Below are 18,055 nucleotides of genomic sequence, written 5' to 3'. Positions count from 1 at the left end.
TTATTATGTTTGAGGTATCAGATAGATTATGTAACCGTTTGTTCACATCAGAAGACAAAAAATGGCTACCGACAGCGCGAGCCCTGGTTTAATTTATTCTGTAACAAGCATCCAATGTCACCAGTATGGATAATATACCTTCATATAAAATATATAAATGTATGTATGTATAACACATTCTGTCAACATGTGAATAGCTATCATTATAGGTAACATTGAAAGTAATATATGTATTTGATCTAGAACATATTCTGATGTCATAAAAACTACACACAAGTTGCTATACAGTATTGGATATATCAGTTTGTAATTTCCATATGAGTTCACTGCATTTTTCCCCATACGAGTAAGTCTTCCATACGAGTTCACTTGTGGATTTCCATACGAATTCACTGCATTTTCCCCATACGAGCAAGTTTTCCATACGAGTTCACTGCAAGCCGTCATGTATAGTATAGCTATTTTATAAGATCAAAATAGGTTATAATATTATACTGTATATTATTTTAATACATTTGAATATCTTTTCAGGGGGGAAAAATGGATGCAAAGGTTTTTGATGGAAACTTCTCTGAATGTTTAAAAAGTCTTCTGGAAGTTGGTGACAGCAAGGCATATATTCAGACGCTGAAAAAGGTTTTGTCATCATTGAAAATTTAAACATACATGATCTACAATCGCTACTTAAAATTTGGGATATGTTTTTTCTTGTAAATTAATATTGTTCCAGCCAGTGCACCACAACTGGTATATATCAAAGGCCATGGTATGTGCTATGTGCTATCCTTTCTGTGGGATGGTGCATATGAAAATTTGTTGCTAGTAATGGAAAAATGTAGCAGGTTTCTAAGACTGTATGTCAAAATGACCAAATGTTTGACCAAATGATTAGTAAAGCAATGTGCTCTAGTGGTGTCTTAAACAAAACAAACTTTAATTTTAATATTAAATTTTGTAAATTAGTGTCAGTATATGTTAATATATATTTTTTAATAGTTTGTATGATGATGATAATGATGGTTGGGTATACTTTAGTTGATTTTTTTTTTTTAATTAAAGTCTATCACGTGATATAAATATGGACTGTATTAACCAACAAATAACTGTATCCATGAGGGCGGGACATAGCCCAGTGGTTAAATTAAAGTCCATCACGTGATGTAAATATGGACTGTATTAACCAACAAATAACTGTATCCATGAGGGCGGGACATAGCCCAGTGGTTAAATTAAAGTCCATCACGTGATGTAAATATGGACTGTATTAACCAACAAATAACTGTATCCATGAGGGCGGGACATAGCCAGTGGTTTAATTAAAGTCCATCACGTGATGTAAATATGGATTGTATTAACCAACAAATAACTGTATCCATGAGGGCGGGACATAGCCCAGTGGTTTAATTAAAGTCCATCACGTGATGTAAATATGGACTGTATTAACCAACAAATAACTGTATCCATGAGGGCGGGACATAGCCCAGTGGTTTAATTAAAGTCCATTACGTGATGTAAATATGGACTGTATTAACCAACAAATAACTGTATCCATGAGGGCGGGACATAGCCCAGTGGTTTAATTAAAGTCCATCACGTGATGTAAATATGGACTGTATTAACCAACAAATAACTGTATCCATGAGGGTGGGACATAGCCCAGTGGTTAAATTAAAGTCCATCACGTGATGTAAATATGGACTGTATTAACCAACAAATAACTGTATCCATGAGGGCGGGACATAGCCAGTGGTTTAATTAAAGTCCATCACGTGATGTAAATATGGACTGTATTAACGAACAAATAACTGTATCCATGAGGGCGGGACATAGCCAGTGGTTAAATTAAAGTCTACCATGTGATGTAAATATGGACTGTATTAACCAACAAATAACTGTATCCATGAGGGCGGGACATAGCCCAGTGGTTAAATTAAAGTCCATCACGTGATGTAAATATGGACTATATTAACCAACAAATAACTGTATCCATGAGGGCGGGACATAGCCCAGTGGTTAAATTAAAGTCTATCACGTGATGTAAATATGGACTCTATTAACCAACAAATAACTATCCATGAGGGCAGGACATAGCCCAGTGGTTTAATTAAAGTCCATCAAGTGATGTAAATATGGACTGTATTAACCAACAAATAACTGTATCCATGAGGGCGGGACATAGCCCAGTGGTTTAATTAAAGTCCATCACGTGATGTAAATATGGACTGTATTAACCAACAAATAACTGTATCCATGAGGGCGGGACATAGCCCAGTGGTTTAATTAAAGTCCATCACGTGATGTAAATATGGACTGTATTAACCAACAAATAACTGTATCCATGAGGGCGGGACATAGCCAGTGGTTTAATTAAAGTCTATCACGTGATGTAAATATGGACTGTATTAACCAACAAATAACTGTATCCATGAGGGCGGGACATAGCCCAGTGGTTTAATTAAAGTCCATCATGTGATGTAAATATGGACTGTATTAACCAACAAATAACTGTATCCATGAGGGCGGGACATAGCCAGTGGTTTAATTAAAGTCTATCACGTGATGTAAATGTGGACTGTATTAACCAACAAATAACTGTATCCATGAGGGCGGGACATAACCCAGTGGTTTAATTAAAGTCCATCACGTGATGTAAATATGGACTGTATTAACCAACAAATAACTGTATCCATGAGGGCGGCACATAGCCCAGTGGTTTAATTAAAGTCCATCACGTGATGTAAATATGGACTGTATTAACCAACAAATAACTGTATCCATGAGGGCGGGACATAGCCCAGTGGTTTAATTAAAGTCCATCACGTGATGTAAATATGGACTGTATTAACCAACAAATAACTGTATCCATGAGGGCGGGACATAGCCAGTGGTTTAATTAAAGTCTATCACGTGATGTAAATATGGACTGTATTAACCAACAAATAACTGTATCCATGAGGGCGGGACATAGCCCAGTGGTTAAATTAAAGTCCATCACGTGATGTAAATATGGACTGTATTAACCAACAAATAACTGTATCCATGAGGGCGGGACATAGCCCAGTGGTTTAATTAAAGTCCATCACGTGATGTAAATATGGACTGTATTAACCAACAAATAACTGTATCCATGAGGGCAGGACATAGCCAGTGGTTAAATTGAAGTCCATCACGTGATGTAAATATGGACTGTATTAACCAACAAATAACTGTATCCATGAGGGCGGGACATAGCCAGTGGTTAAATTGAAGTCTACCACGTGATGTAAATATGGACTGTATTAACCAACAAATAACTGTATCCATGCGGGCGGGACATAGCCCAGTGGTTAAATTAAAGTCCATCACGTGATGTAAATATGGACTGTATTAACCAACAAATAACTGTATCCATGAGGGCGGGACATAGCCCAGTGGTTTAATTAAAGTCCATCACGTGATGTAAATATGGACTGTATTAACCAACAAATAACTGTATCCATGAGGGCGGGACATAGCCCAGTGGTTTAATTAAAGTCCATCATGTGATGTAAATATGGACTGTATTAACCAACAAATAACTGTATCCATGAAGGCGGGACATAGCCCAGTGGTTAAGCGCCCACTTGATGCACGATTGGTCTGGGATCAGTCCTCATTGGTGGGCCTATTGGGCTGTTTCTCATTTCAAAGGCTATCCTGTCTGGAATGGTACATATAAAAGATCCCTTGGTACTAATTGAAAAATGTAGCAGTCAGGTCTTCTAGATTATGGTAGCCCCTGGCCCACTCCCATGGCTAGTGATATCCAATGTTGGGCTAGTAAATAACTACTATTACCATGCCAGACGGCTAGTGAAATGTTTTTTGGTCAAATGTTACAGTTAAGTCTATTTTGTAAATATGAATATCCTGCCCCCACCCCCAATGTTAGTGTTAATAACCTTTTACGGTGACATATCTGATTTTTCCATTATTTAGTAAAATTGTATTAACTTACGTAAAGTGGGGCTAGTGAATTTTTAATCGTTGCTAGTAAATGTTTTTAATCAGTGATCCCATGGCTAGTGGATTTTATAAAAATTCTAGAAGCCCTGAGCAGGTTTTCACTCTGAGACTATATGTCAGAATTACCAAATGTTTGACATCCAGTAGCCGATGATTAATAAATCAATGTGCTCTAGTGGTGGTCGTTAAACAAAATAAACTTTAAACTGTATCCACGAGCTGCCTAAAACATCGTTTAGAGTTCATTAAATAGATGCCAGTGTTAAGAAGTTTTAAGGTGTGGGGGCCCATGTTAGACTACTATAGTATAAGATCTGGTAAAAATGTTATTCTTTTAGTATTCTTTTTTATGTTTTGTAACAACAGGCATTAGCTGAGATTAAGACAGATGAAAAACATCTGAGCGACCCTGTAGTTTGTGAATTCATTACCAGCATCTACTTCAAATGTAAGCAGAAAAATCCTGTTAGACGTGTTTTGATAAGGTAAGTACCTTGGGTAATACATCAAAAGTATCTTTACAACCTTTTTAAAAATTACCTTTTTTGAAGCTAAATTAATCAGTTTATATTATGTCAATATAAACATTGCACCTGTTTTTTGTTAACTTTAAAACAAAATGTTTTCTAGACCTCCCAAACTATCAACATTGTTATGACATTATCACAGATTGTAGCACTGATTGTTTGATCTAATTATTTGCTGTAAACTCGTTGGTGCTGACTGCGGTTGTCCATTGTGAAATAAAATGAATCACTGACATAGCAATGTTTCCAATTCTTATTGCAAAAAAAAATATGTATTAGTTTTTATTGAAATTGTTCAGTTACAATCACCATAACTGAAACACAAAACACTGATATTTCAGATATATTTATAACTGCATAAATGTCTTGTCTTGTCTGTAATAAAGACATTTATGTTTCAGCTATATTGAGAGCCTTACAAGCACTAATAAATCAACACTGAAAGGTTGTCTCCAGCACCAGTTACTTCAACAGCTGGACCTGCCAAATAGCGACATGAGCAATATTTCTCTTCTCAGATGTAGAGTCGACACAATCTCTGCTCTGATGGACAATTTCCCGACAGGTCAGTTCTCTCTTTACACAGGGTACTTTGTAGATACTGCTAAATTAGCTGAAGTTTTACACTGATTCTGAGTCATCAAGTGATTATAGTATATCACAGCCTGATACCCAAAACACCAAGATTTTAAGTTTAATATCTTTCAAACATGACTGTATAATGGACAGCATATATATATTTAATAAGTTTGAATACTGACTTTTTAAAATTAAATGGATAAAAAATTTGTCCCACCTAGAATAGTTTTTTGTCTTAAAGATAATCTGTTATTTTATGTAGTATGTTTTTATTTGTTTGTTATATTGTTTATATATTTTAAATAATATTAAAATGGTAGACTATTATGAGTAATAGGTACTGTGTATAATCATGGCTTTAGTTTATTTAACATATTAGTACTTAAGTAATAATAATAATTTCAACTTTCTTACGGTCAACGTTTTTGTTTGTTGCAGGTGAAGAATGTCTTGGATCTGTAGCTCTTAGAGGTAGTATTTCCATCACTAGAAGTCTACTGAATCTTGTCTTATTAATCATGTAGCATATATGACGTTATCTCATAATGTTTTTGTTTTTGATGTTTTTTGGAGAGAGAGAGAGGTGGGAGCTTGATTTGTTTTATTTTGTCTCTAATCTGTTTTTGATCAGATTTTAGGTTGATTTGATTCTGTGAAAAACAAGATAATTAATCAATCATTTATTGCATTCATTGTGATAATAATGGTTTCACATTGTTTCTACATGGCGACAGTTTTTCATCATATTCTGATTGAATTTGGGTTTTATTAGGTTGTTCATACTTTGATATTTGTTATTATTATCCACATAGTTCAAGATATTCAGGGAAATATAACCAGTTTGACCCATGTGTATCATGATTTCACGTGCACAATGAATGATGTAATTTTGTGAAGCGACATCATAACTTAATGCAGCTTCCCCAGTGTAAACGGTTATCATAATGACATCATTTTGGAAAATGACGACATGGTCCAAGCTTGTTATTCATAAAAGTACTATTTTAGATAATGTGGATAATAAAGAAATTATTACACATGTGTCAATCGTACTGATTTTACTAAACTTGTGTAAGGATTCACGTATTACCCTCGATCTTACTTCTGGTTTTGGAAAATCAGTATGTCACACAAGCTCGTATAACAATCTCTTTCTAAATTATGATGATGAAAAGTGCTCCTGTAACTACATGTATCTACAATTAATTAATTTTTAGGCATTGTCTTATACCTTTACCTTAAATAAATTGTATTAGTATTTTATACTTAGTGTTCATATTTTATATATATATACATTAACATTTAATGAATTCGTTATGATTAATATTTCAGTTTTACAGTTTTTGGCACACAGTCTCTCCAGCATTCTACACATTTACAGGTATACAACAGATAGCAGTTATTAAACTCCTATAGTCTTAATTCTGCAGGTATTTATTAACATGTCTATGTTATACACATTCCAACATTTAGTCATAAAGAATTTTATTTTTTTAGTATTTTCTAAAATTGTATACAGCATATCATCTGAATTGGTAGTTTGAAATGTATGATTCAAAGGTAAAGGTTAACAACCATTTTTGACTTCAAACTTTATTTTGAGACTGGTTAAGAGTTTATCAAGATTTTTTTATTATTACAGTGATTTAAAAAAGAAAGAAATCTTAATAAATAATTGAAACTCCATGACTTTTTAATATTCTACGTCTTCAGTGATAGTAAATATTTAATGTACTAATGACTCGAGAAACAGAACATATATATAGTATATCACAGTTATTTCTAGGTGCTGTAGAACAACAAGATAACTTATAATGTAAATGTTTAAAAAGTGTTTTAAGATCTTGAGATGTGATAAAACTCACTCCTTTTTTCCCCCATGTAGGTGTACTTGTTTTTTAACTCACACATGTGATTTATTTTAAATTTAGAATTAAATTGTTTTTTCAGTGAAACATTATCCCCAGTACAGATGAACGAAATAATGCACCACTGCCTGGTTACCATCCAGTCATCAAATCGCCTTCTGCAGAAGTATGTTGCTATGACAACAAAGACATGTAGTGAGCAGGAAAGTCACGAGTTGCATGAAATGATCATGCAGTATTTGGAGAGTGATGTTTTTATACTTGTGAAAGGTAGTCTTTCTGCTTATATACTTTACTTTTCAAAATATACTTGGTATAGATTTTCTAGATTTAGTTTGTTTTTTGTTATGCTACTATATTATTTCTGGTTTGTTTAATTATTTTTATGTAATGAAATATTTTATGAAAAGATTATTCTGGATCTTTATTTTACAGTATCTGCATCTTTCATTGGCAAGTTTTGTTACATATTCTAATTTTAAAAAATATTTATTAAAAGTTTGATATGTTTTCTTTTGTGCATGTTCTAATAGTATAAATTTTTACCCATTTATTTTGCTGTTTTTGTAGATGACTTTTTAACTGATTGCCGCTGTGGTTGTGCGATGAACATTGCATTGTTGCTGAAATTAACTGTGGCTGACAATGTGCCTCACTTGGTGTGTTTTGGTCACTATATTTTTTACTGCTGCTCTTTACCTTTGACCTTTGACTTATCAGTATTTTAAGTTGTTATAGGTTCTCAGCCGTATGTTCTTTGCAAATAACTTATGGTTAAAAGTAAAGAGGCAGGGTAAATCCTGGTGTCACCTACTTTATCTACAGCATTTTACAAAAGTTTGTCTGAATTGATAATATACATCACCTAAAACACAAAATATTATGAATATTTTTAATATTGAAACTGAAATATGAAGATTAATCATAATAATTTTAATCAGAAGAAACATGATTGATTTGTGCAGTCACAAAAATTAAAACAATGTCTTGTAACTAATATATTGCCTTTATTTGTGTACAATTCTTTTCTAGTCTCTTCAATATCTTTTTTTTTTTTTTTTTTTTAATAAATAGTAACTGTTTAATATTATTAGTAAATGTGTTAAAAATATGTCAGAATACTGCTTACATTGTGTTTGTAATGGACTCATTTTGGTGAGTTTCATAACTTGTTATATTATTTACTTTTTATCTTTGATATTTTACAGCTTATGAGTGTGATGTTCCCACATATTAACCCTTCACATGACTTGGCTCCTTACACTCTTCCTGACTGGCTGGCTGTCGGTGACATCACCAAATTAGAAGTTGCCAATCTGTCACTGGTTTCACAACTGTGTTTGATATTCGGTTTCATTGCTAAATTGGACCTGCCAGAATTAATGGTGGAAATTACTCCAGGAAAGCCAAACCTGATTTCTGTTTTCCTAGACCAGCTTTTGACATTCAGCAAAAGGTACAATTCTGAAATAATTTGTATAATTAGGTTAGTTACAATATGCCAATAATATATGACAATAACTGTTAGATAAATTGTTTTATAATAAATTTAAGCTTGAAGTGAGCATATAAATTACGTATTATAAGCTAGGAACCAATTTGCACGTGATCGTAAATCTACAACTAAACCACAGTTCATATTACTACTAACAGTATTACTAATTTGAAGTTTGAAGTATATATATTTCATTTTCTTTCATCCTTACAATTATTCATCTTCCATAATGATGCAATTTTCTGTTAGAAGTACATGCCAAACACGTAATTGTATGACAGATATAACTGCTAGTTGGAAATGTAAGTTTGCAATGTTGTGTTTGTTTTCTACAGGTGTTCAGATACATCTAGCAAAGTACTGCTGGCCAAGACGATGGCTCTATGGACTAGCAGAATGTGGTGAGTCTGTCTCAGTGTCTTTCTTTTGGCCTTGTCTTTCCTGCCATACACGCTATCATAGTCATCATTTATTTCAGTACGATCATACTTTTTTCTGTCAAATCATTTATTACAATCTTAAGATATTGGCAGCATTATGTTTAGGTCAAATGTCTTTCTGTGACTGGCCATGTATGTTCCAATTTTTCTGTGACAGTACTTACAAAAGTAGTGCAATACTAAGATTGCTGGAAGACATAAACATTTATTTTTTTAAATCACATATCAGTTTGGTCAATCCAAGCATTTATAACCAAACACTATTTACTGGGATTATTTACAGACATCTTGTGTTGCTGTTTTATGTAATTCCATGGGTGGTGACTATCAAGATAATAGAATCCAGTTTAAACACTAAACAGAATTAACAACAAAGTTACAACAGATCAGTGCCTTGCATGCTTTACAGATTTTTCATAGTTGATTTTCTTTCTGTTTTTGTAGTACAGGATTGGAATGTAAGTGTGTTCCTTGCCACTTACATCGCTCACTCTCTGGCAAGGGCTCCATCGTTAAAGAGATCCTGCAGTATATCTGGACAGCCTGGGATGATCAGATTGATGTAAGCAAAATGCTGTGATCTTTTATTTTATTTGTATTACTATTAGTTTTTTGTAATGATCACCCAGTGTGGTATTTGATTTACTACGAGGAATGATACTAGACGTGCTGTACTGTTGTGTTTTGTAATAATCACCCGGTGTAGTATTTGATTTACTACGAGGAATGATACTAGGCATGCTGTACTATTGTGTTTTGTAATCATCACCCGGTGTGGGATTTGATTTACTATGAGGGATGATACTAGCCATGCTGTACTATTGTGTTTTGTAATCATCACCCGGTGTGGGATTTGATTTACTACGAGGAATGATACTAGGCGTTGCTGTACTATTGTGTTTTGTAATCATCACCCGGTGTGGTATTTGATTTACTATGAGGAATGATACTAGGCGTGCTGTACTATTGTGTTTTGTAATCATCACCCGGTGTGGTATTTGATTTACTACGAGGAATGATACTAGCTGTGCTGTACTATTGTGTTTTGTAATCATCACCCGGTGTGGTATTTGATTTACTACGAGGAATGATACTAGGCGTTGCTGTACTATTGTGTTTTGTAATCATCACCCGGTGTGGGATTTGATTTACTATGAGGAATGATACTAGGCGTGCTGTACTATTGTGTTTTGTAATCATCACCCGGTGTGGTATTTGATTTACTATGAGGAATGATACTAGGCGTGCTGTACTGTTGTGTTTTGTGATCTGAGTATTTTTAATGGGGTGTTCTTATCTTGTTTCAGGTAATTCGGCAGAATGCAAAGAATACTTTTGAAAGTTCCATCAAGATCCACATTTTAGCATCACAAACAGGTTTATACATTTTTTTTTTTTAAATTAGTTTTAATTAATTTAAATGTGTTTGCGTGGTTCTTTATATAAATATTTTCTTGAATTGAAAATTCTTTTAGACTGAAATTCAACATATATAATGTTTTTTGTTTTTTTACAAATTATTGATGTATGTTTATGCAGTGTTCCAGATTTTTTTTACTGATTGGTAAAATACTTAGCCGACATTTTGCAACTATAAAAATCTTGATTATTCTCTACACCAAATATTGCATATGTTAGCAATAACGGTTGGTAAACAATGAACTGGGTTTATTGTTAATCATTACCAGATATTTGTTGCCTTGGAGTTGAGGGTCTTCTGTACTGTTTGTTTGTGTGTCATTGATTTTTAATGATTTCAGATGCCAAGACTGACACATTTATCCAGAGTGTAACGAGAGAATTGCTCAATGTCAACTGGAGTAACAAAGGCAAATATGGAGCGCTTGCCTCCATGGTCACCATTCTCACAGTGAGTGGGCTGTTGGAGTTACGGCCCTTGATTGCCACTGAGTTAATTGAGCAGCTTAAAGAACAGATGTCTGCCAGTCAGGTATATTTAGGTTTTAAATATTGTCTCTTTAGTACCTTGTAGACTTGTTATAAGTTAGAAATAGAGAGCAGAATTTACAAAGGCTATTTATGTCTTACACGTGTAACTACATACATTTACAATGATTAAACACTTTCGTTTAAGAAAACAAGCTTCGGAAATTCGGCCCAGAATGTTTGAACATCACAATTCCTGTCTTTTTCTTTAAATTTACGCTTAAATTCTTTAAACTTTATATATCAACTGTCAAGATATAATTTTTCCTGTCTAAGGAAAACACTGCGACATTCTCTAAGTCATTTTCGATTGCCATTGCCATGGTTAATTTTCATGGTTGCTTTACATGAAATCACTGTTACTTTCTAGGCTAGCGATTTGTACGACCGACTGTGTCGAAGTCATCAAGCTGAATGCACGTCACCCAAGACCAGTGATCCCGACTGTGAGACAAAATGGCTGACGTTGTGGTGTCAGCCGGTTATCAGCGCCCTCTGTGGGGACCACAGACCTCAGAAAACTACCATTATAGAGGTAACCAGTGCTTAATGTCTTACCTTTTTTATTATACACCCCCATTTAGTGCCACCCTGCCCTGTTTGCTGCCCCCTACCATGTTTGTTGTAGCTCTGCCATCCTACCATGTTTGTTGTAGTCTGTCCCTGTTTATTCCCACCCTGCCCTAATTCATTGTCACACAAAAGAGAATAGAATCACAACTTGTTTTCCTCTCAAAGCATGTACAGTGGTGAATTCTCAACTATGAAACGTTTGACAATACATCATTATGTCATCATTAAGTGTTAAAAGTGTTCTTTTCTTTTCATAGTTGTAATGAGTGTAGATGGACAGGCAGTCTTTAAAAGCATATTTGGGCAATCGCCTTCAAACATACACGCACACATCACTTAATGAAGCCATGTTTTGCTATTTTTACCCACCTCGCCCCAGTTACAGGCATCTTTCGAAGTCTATGTAAATGTACTTTCTCATCAATTAACCAAATTTAAGAATAATAAATTTGGTTTCGCAACCTGATTTTTCTCCCAAAAATGGTTAGTATTTAATTAAAAAGCAGCATGAATGAAAATAATAATTTGTGCTTTTGTATCTATATGTATATAATTGATTTTATGTCAAACATTTGATCATATCCAGCACTTATCTTAAAACATTAATCATTCAGAAATATTTTGAGTCCAGTGTCAGAGGTACTTAATTATACCTTTTTATTTGAACACTAAAACTGGATATCACTTTGTCACGTGATGTTATTTTTAATGTACATCTATTAAATTAAATTGTTACAAGATCAAAGAACATGTCAATACCTAGTTATGTTAATACAAAATTTATTAAAATAGTGTATTTATTAAAATAGTGTATTTATTAAAATAGTGTATTTATTTAAATAGTGTATTTATTTACTGGTTCAGTGCAAAAAGTGTAATAAGAACATGGGAAATGATTTTTCTCCATTTTGTTTTGTAGTATGTATTGCCAAAACTGCTGAAAACCAGCAAGACTGTGTTGCCATATATAATCAAGCAGCTCACTGTAACAGGTATACAGTTTTACATGTTGAATACAATTCTGTATTATTTTTGTGTTTCATGCATGTTAAATTGTCACATCTAACTAATATATATATTGAGAGCCAAAATAACACAATGGGTAGTTCACTGAATATTTTCTTATAGAAATGTCAAATCATATATATTAAGCATGTAGACAAATGTCATATTGGTAACAACTACATTTCTACTAGTTTGGTTTGTACTGTCTATAAACAAGCACTAAATATCTGGGATTTGTTCTGTCCCTAGTTGAGACATGTAAATTGCACTTGGTTAGTTTTTTTCAAATTTAATTTAATAATACATTTAAATAGATCTAAATGTAGGTGCTGTTTTATTTGTGATTTCCTTTAATTGCAATGTTTCAGTGAGTCCATCCAGAAGTCAGACATATGCCTTGATAACATGTTTGAGGCGAGCTCGCTGTCTGGGGCAGCTACATCACTCAGTGGAGAGCTCCGAGTCAGGGGAAACGACTCTCTGGTATGGGTTGGTCAGAATAGATGTTTTGAAGTTTGCTCTCACCTCCGTGGATGACCAGGTCATTTGAAACCTTTTATTTTACAAGTTGTTTTAAAATGTATCTAATGAATAAAAGCTGGTTGGAAGATAAACATTATCTAGATGCGAGTATAGTATTCTTTTTCTTATATATTCTAAAAAAAATCTGTTTAAATGAAAAAGCATCAAGTATTTTCTTTTAATTACTTAGTGGCTGATATTTTTCATATTGCAGGTTCGTTTGGATGCATTTGCTCTTCTTTGTGAAAACAACAAAACTACTGAACCAATCAGTGAGCTGGAGTTTGATTTGGTGCAGTACTTCCTTCCTTTCAATCTGAACAACCAATCACCTGCTTTCAGACAACATTTGCTTTCTTATGTTCAGAAGGCATGTATTATACATTTTGTTCCATTGCCAAGTGAACACATATATAACAATCTTACTATTATTATAAATTAACAGAATTTAATTAAGAATACAAATTCTTTTCATCTTTTCAAAGAGGGGGTGAACGTAGCCCAGTGGTACAGCGTTCGCTTGATGCGTGGTCGGTGTGAGATCGATCCCCGTCGGTGGGCCCATTGGGCTATTTCTCACCCATGACTGGTATATCAAAGGTCGTGGTATGTGTTATCCTGTGTGGGATGGTGCATATAAAAGATCCCTTGCTGCTAATCAAAAGTAGTAGTCCATGAAGTGGCGACAGCGGGTTTCCTCTCTCACTATCTATGTGGTCCTTAACCATCGTCCGATGCCATATAACCATAAATAAAATGTGTTGAGTGCGTCATTAAATACAACATTTCCTTCCATTTCCTTTTCAACGATTTATATAACATTTAAGATTGTAACCTGCATGTCTCTTTAAAATGTTGAACTAATGTCTTGTATAAATATAAATATGAAATATCCAGAAAGAACATTTAATTGTAGTCACCAAATTATTTTATTTTACTTTTGTTATATTTATGGGGTTTTTTTTTTTACGTTTTAGCTGTTTCATAGATTGAAGGAAAGTTGGCAAACTTTGGCACGACATGTAAAGAGAGGAGATGAAACAAAATGTGATGAAGCAGCTACTAACATGGCTGTTTATCAGGTGACTGATACATCCATACTTTTACATATATATATAGATGAAATACTCTAATACTTGACAGCATTCAAAATAAGCACTTGTTCGTTTGTCCTGTCAAGGATAAATGTACTTGGACAAACAAATTTGACCTCAATTGTTACCCTATTGACAAGTAACAATTCTCAGTGCAGTTTAATTTTGAGCAGTTAAAAACATCATCCTTTTATTTGGATAAGTGAAAATATTGGCAGACGAGTGGATTTCTAGATGTACTTTTCTGGTAGACTAGTGAAATTTTTACCTTATTTTTATCACTGGTTGGCAGTTTGACTTTAGATCAAATATTAGGCTCTCTGTTTTTGTGGTACAACTATGTGTGGTCTGTAGCTTAGTGGTAGAGTGCACACCTGAGGTGACTGGGTCATCATTGGTGAACCCTTTTGGTTTTTCACCATTTCATTCAGTTAAAAGTGTGTTTTGTTTAATGACACCACTAGAGCATATTGATTTATTAATCATCAACTAGTGCATGTCAAACATTTGGTAATTTAGACATAAAATCTTAGAGAGGAAACCTGCTACATTGTTCCATTAGTAGCAAGGGATCTTTTATATCCACCATCCCACAGACACGACAGCACATACCACAGCCTTTAATATACCAGTCATGGTGCACAGGATGGAATGAGAAATAGCCCACTGGGCCCACAATGGGGATCAATCCTTGATTGACTGCGCATCAAGTGAGTGCTTTGCCACTGGGCTATGTCCCGCCCACACTACATTCAGTGTTCATGATTGCTATATCAAGAGCTGTGGTATTTGCTGTTCTGTCTGTGGGAAAGTACATATGAACCATCCCATGCTGATATTTAGTAACAGTTACCCTAAGATAGCGGCACTGGGTTTCCATTTTCACTCTCTTGACTATGTATTTAAATAATTATATGTTTCACAAATAATCAAAGTTTAAACATATGCTGAGGTTTTAAGTTAAGAAATAATCCTTGACTTTGATTTGTTGTAGTGTTTTCTTCACTGGCTAAAAGATGAAATAATCCTTTACTTTGATTTGTTGTAGTGTTTTCTTCACTGGCTAAAAGATGAAATAATCCTTGACTTTGATTTGTTGTAGTGTTTTCTTCACTGGCTAAAAGATGAAATAATCCTTTACTTTGATTTGTTGTAGTGTTTTCTTCACTGGCTAAAAGATGAAATAATCCTTTACTTTGATTTGTTGTAGTGTTTTCTTCACTGGCTAAAAGATGAAATAATCCTTTACTTTGATTTGTTGTAGTGTTTTCTTCACTGGCTAAAAGATGAAATAATCCTTTACTTTGATTTGTTGTAGGGTTTTCTTCACTGGCTAAAAGATGAAATAATCCTTTACTTTGATTTGTTGTAGTGTTTTCTTCACTGGGTAAAAGAAGAACTGATGCTTTACTTACCGGCCTCGGTGGCGTCGTGGTAGGCCATCGGTCTACAGGCTGGTAGGTACTGGGTTCGGATCCCAGTCGAGGCATTGGATTTTTAATCCAGATACCGATTCCAAACCCTGAGTGAGTGCTCTGAAGGCTCAATGGGTAAACCACTTGCACCGACTAGTTATCCATAACTGGTTCAACAAAGGCCATGGTTTGTGCTATCCAGCATGTAGTGGCGACAGCGGGTTTTCTCTCAAAATCTGTGTGGTCCTTAGCCATATGTCTGCTGCCATATAACCGTATATAAAATGTGTTGAGTGCGTTGTTAAATAAAACATTTCTTTCTTTCTTTTTAATCCTTTACTTTGATTTGTTGTAGGGTTTTCTTCACTGGCTAAAAGAAGAACTAATCCTTGACTTTGATTTGTTGTAGGGTTGTCTTCACTGGGTAAAAGATGAAATAATCCTTGACTTTGATTTGTTCTAGGGTTCTCTTCACTGGCTAAAAGAAGAACTAATCCTTGACTTTGATTTGTTGTAGGATTTTCTTCATTGGCTTAAAGACTTGATGTTTACAAGTGTACACCTTGGATCAGCATTTCCTCGTAGGACAACATGTTTAGGAGTTCTCTTACTTATGGTCAACTCTGCACAACAAATGTCAAAGCTTTGTAAGTCTTGTGATTAGAAAACTGACAATCAAGCTCATCATTGCTTTTATTGCTGAATTATAAAAACTTCATATTGTGATTTTGTTTAAAAAAACATAATTAATATACTAATTTGGTCTTAAGACTAATTCTGTGAAAAAATATTTTATGTGTTTGACGTATCACATGTCATATTAAACACATCCCTGAATAGAAATGTTTACTGTATACTTTACACATACCATATAGTTAAAATTAAAATTATAGTCCATCCCATCCTTCTACAAAAATATTTTTTGTAAATAATTTCAGTTTGGTTTGACGTAAGAAGAAAAGTAAAAGTGTTCTGGAAAACATTCGGCTCAGAAATAAATAACTTGTAGTAAATTCCATAACATGAAAAAAAGGCTTTTCCTGTAGATATCTGAATTGGTCATACTAAATAATAAATTACTGAATAATAGGCCTAGTACAGATGTTAAATATTTCAATTACTCCTTGTTACATCTGATTGTATATGAGTTGGAGTTTCGATATTATTTATTGTTTCATATTGTTTCATATTTTATCATATTTGTATTTGATTACTGACGTACATAGATAGTAAATGTTGTATTATAGGTACAGACCACTTGTTTGTGTGTGTGTATCAACTTGGAGACAGTCACACACAGATACTACTAGACTGTCTCATGGATACGTTTGAAGAAAACAAAATGGCTGCATCTAAAATATTGTCTGCTTGCATGAAACATGGATTTGGATATCAAGTAATATATTTGTTAATATATTTATTTCTTATTTTTTATCAGGTGTAGAGCATAATGTTTTTAAGGTAGTATCAGTCATCTGTCTTATTGGAACAATTTACATTAATGGTAAAGTGTCTGTTTAATTTCATACTTCTTTAATAGCACTAAAACGAATAGCTCACTTTAGTGTATTTCATTGTACATTTTGTTGTCCCTCTTAAAAAGTGAAAATACATTCACCTGATGTGTGGTTGGTCTAGAATCGATCCCCAGACTAGCCTATTAGGCTATTTCTCATTCCAGCCAGTGCTGCACAACTGGTGTAACAAAGGCTGTGGTATGTACTATTCTGTCTGTGGGATGCTACATATAAAAGATACCTTGCTGCTAATCTACAGTAGCCATGGTATAAAGACAGCAGCAGGTTTCTTCTCTCATTATTTGTGTGGTCTGATAATATAACACCATAATTAAAATGTGTTAAATAAAACAATTTTTCTTCCTTCATTAAAAGAGGGTGGATAAAATATGCTATGTAATTCTTATTTATTTTTTTAAAATTACAGACTCAGGTTGAGAGTCTCTTTAAATCAGCTTTGGAGTTGTCCACCAGCAACAAACCTCAGGATTGCACCACTGCAGCCTACCTCTTCCAGTATCTTCTTCAACAGCCTTCCATCCTCGTTGTCATGAAAACATATGCTTCTTCTTTGACAACCAGGCTCTTTGCTAGGGACGATCCAGTGATGGACAGATGCCCTCCCCTCCTACTGCTCTCTATTCTGTTAATGCTGCTTAGAGAGCAACTGTCTGTTGCCAGACGTAGCCTCACTTCAGCTGCCGCTAATGGACCAATGTATCCCACGCTACACTGCATTAGATACATCCTGTCAGAAATTAACTATAAGTGAGAAAAGATATTTTGTGGTGTTTTATTTATCAAATTTAAGGCCTCTACGAATTAAAAATTGGCATAAATCATTTATGGATTACACAAAAACAAATCAAGTTAATGTATTTTATTTTTGTGTAACCCATCATGACTTGGTAAATTATATATTATAAATTTTATTTTTACGGCAGACAATAAAGATAAGATAATGTATGCCCAGAACAGAATGTGTTAACTTAGGTTAAATTACCATAATTTTATATTGACCTTAACATTAACCTGTCTTGGATAAACAGTATTAATTACCCATTTGTATGTTCACTCATCTGTGGTGTA

At 34.0% G+C, this 18,055-nt stretch overlaps 1 protein-coding gene across 1 annotated transcript in view; it reads left to right on the top strand.

Moving 5' to 3' along the window:
• LOC121370167 (thyroid adenoma-associated protein homolog) overlaps positions 1–18,055 on the top strand; it is a 69,261-nt gene that overhangs the window by 3,648 nt on the left and 47,558 nt on the right. The window contains exons 2-21 of the mRNA XM_041495281.1: positions 532–636; positions 4,351–4,469; positions 4,913–5,076; positions 5,529–5,561; positions 6,423–6,471; positions 7,041–7,228; positions 7,529–7,617; positions 8,167–8,414; positions 8,789–8,854; positions 9,338–9,455; positions 10,201–10,270; positions 10,654–10,844; positions 11,211–11,375; positions 12,333–12,405; positions 12,787–12,959; positions 13,155–13,310; positions 13,918–14,022; positions 15,967–16,096; positions 16,697–16,845; positions 17,394–17,734. Of these exons, the coding sequence (XP_041351215.1) occupies positions 541–636; positions 4,351–4,469; positions 4,913–5,076; positions 5,529–5,561; positions 6,423–6,471; positions 7,041–7,228; positions 7,529–7,617; positions 8,167–8,414; positions 8,789–8,854; positions 9,338–9,455; positions 10,201–10,270; positions 10,654–10,844; positions 11,211–11,375; positions 12,333–12,405; positions 12,787–12,959; positions 13,155–13,310; positions 13,918–14,022; positions 15,967–16,096; positions 16,697–16,845; positions 17,394–17,734 (2,723 nt within the window). The 5' untranslated portion in view covers positions 532–540. The remainder of the gene's footprint in view (positions 1–531; positions 637–4,350; positions 4,470–4,912; positions 5,077–5,528; positions 5,562–6,422; positions 6,472–7,040; positions 7,229–7,528; positions 7,618–8,166; positions 8,415–8,788; positions 8,855–9,337; positions 9,456–10,200; positions 10,271–10,653; positions 10,845–11,210; positions 11,376–12,332; positions 12,406–12,786; positions 12,960–13,154; positions 13,311–13,917; positions 14,023–15,966; positions 16,097–16,696; positions 16,846–17,393; positions 17,735–18,055) is intronic.

Source organism: Gigantopelta aegis, chromosome 4, assembly GCF_016097555.1.
Source record: "Gigantopelta aegis isolate Gae_Host chromosome 4, Gae_host_genome, whole genome shotgun sequence".
In the NCBI taxonomy this organism is placed as follows: Eukaryota; Metazoa; Mollusca; class Gastropoda; order Neomphalida; family Peltospiridae; genus Gigantopelta; species Gigantopelta aegis.
The sequence above is the reverse complement of the archived record's forward strand: the minus strand, read 5'-3'. Positions and strand labels throughout refer to the sequence as shown.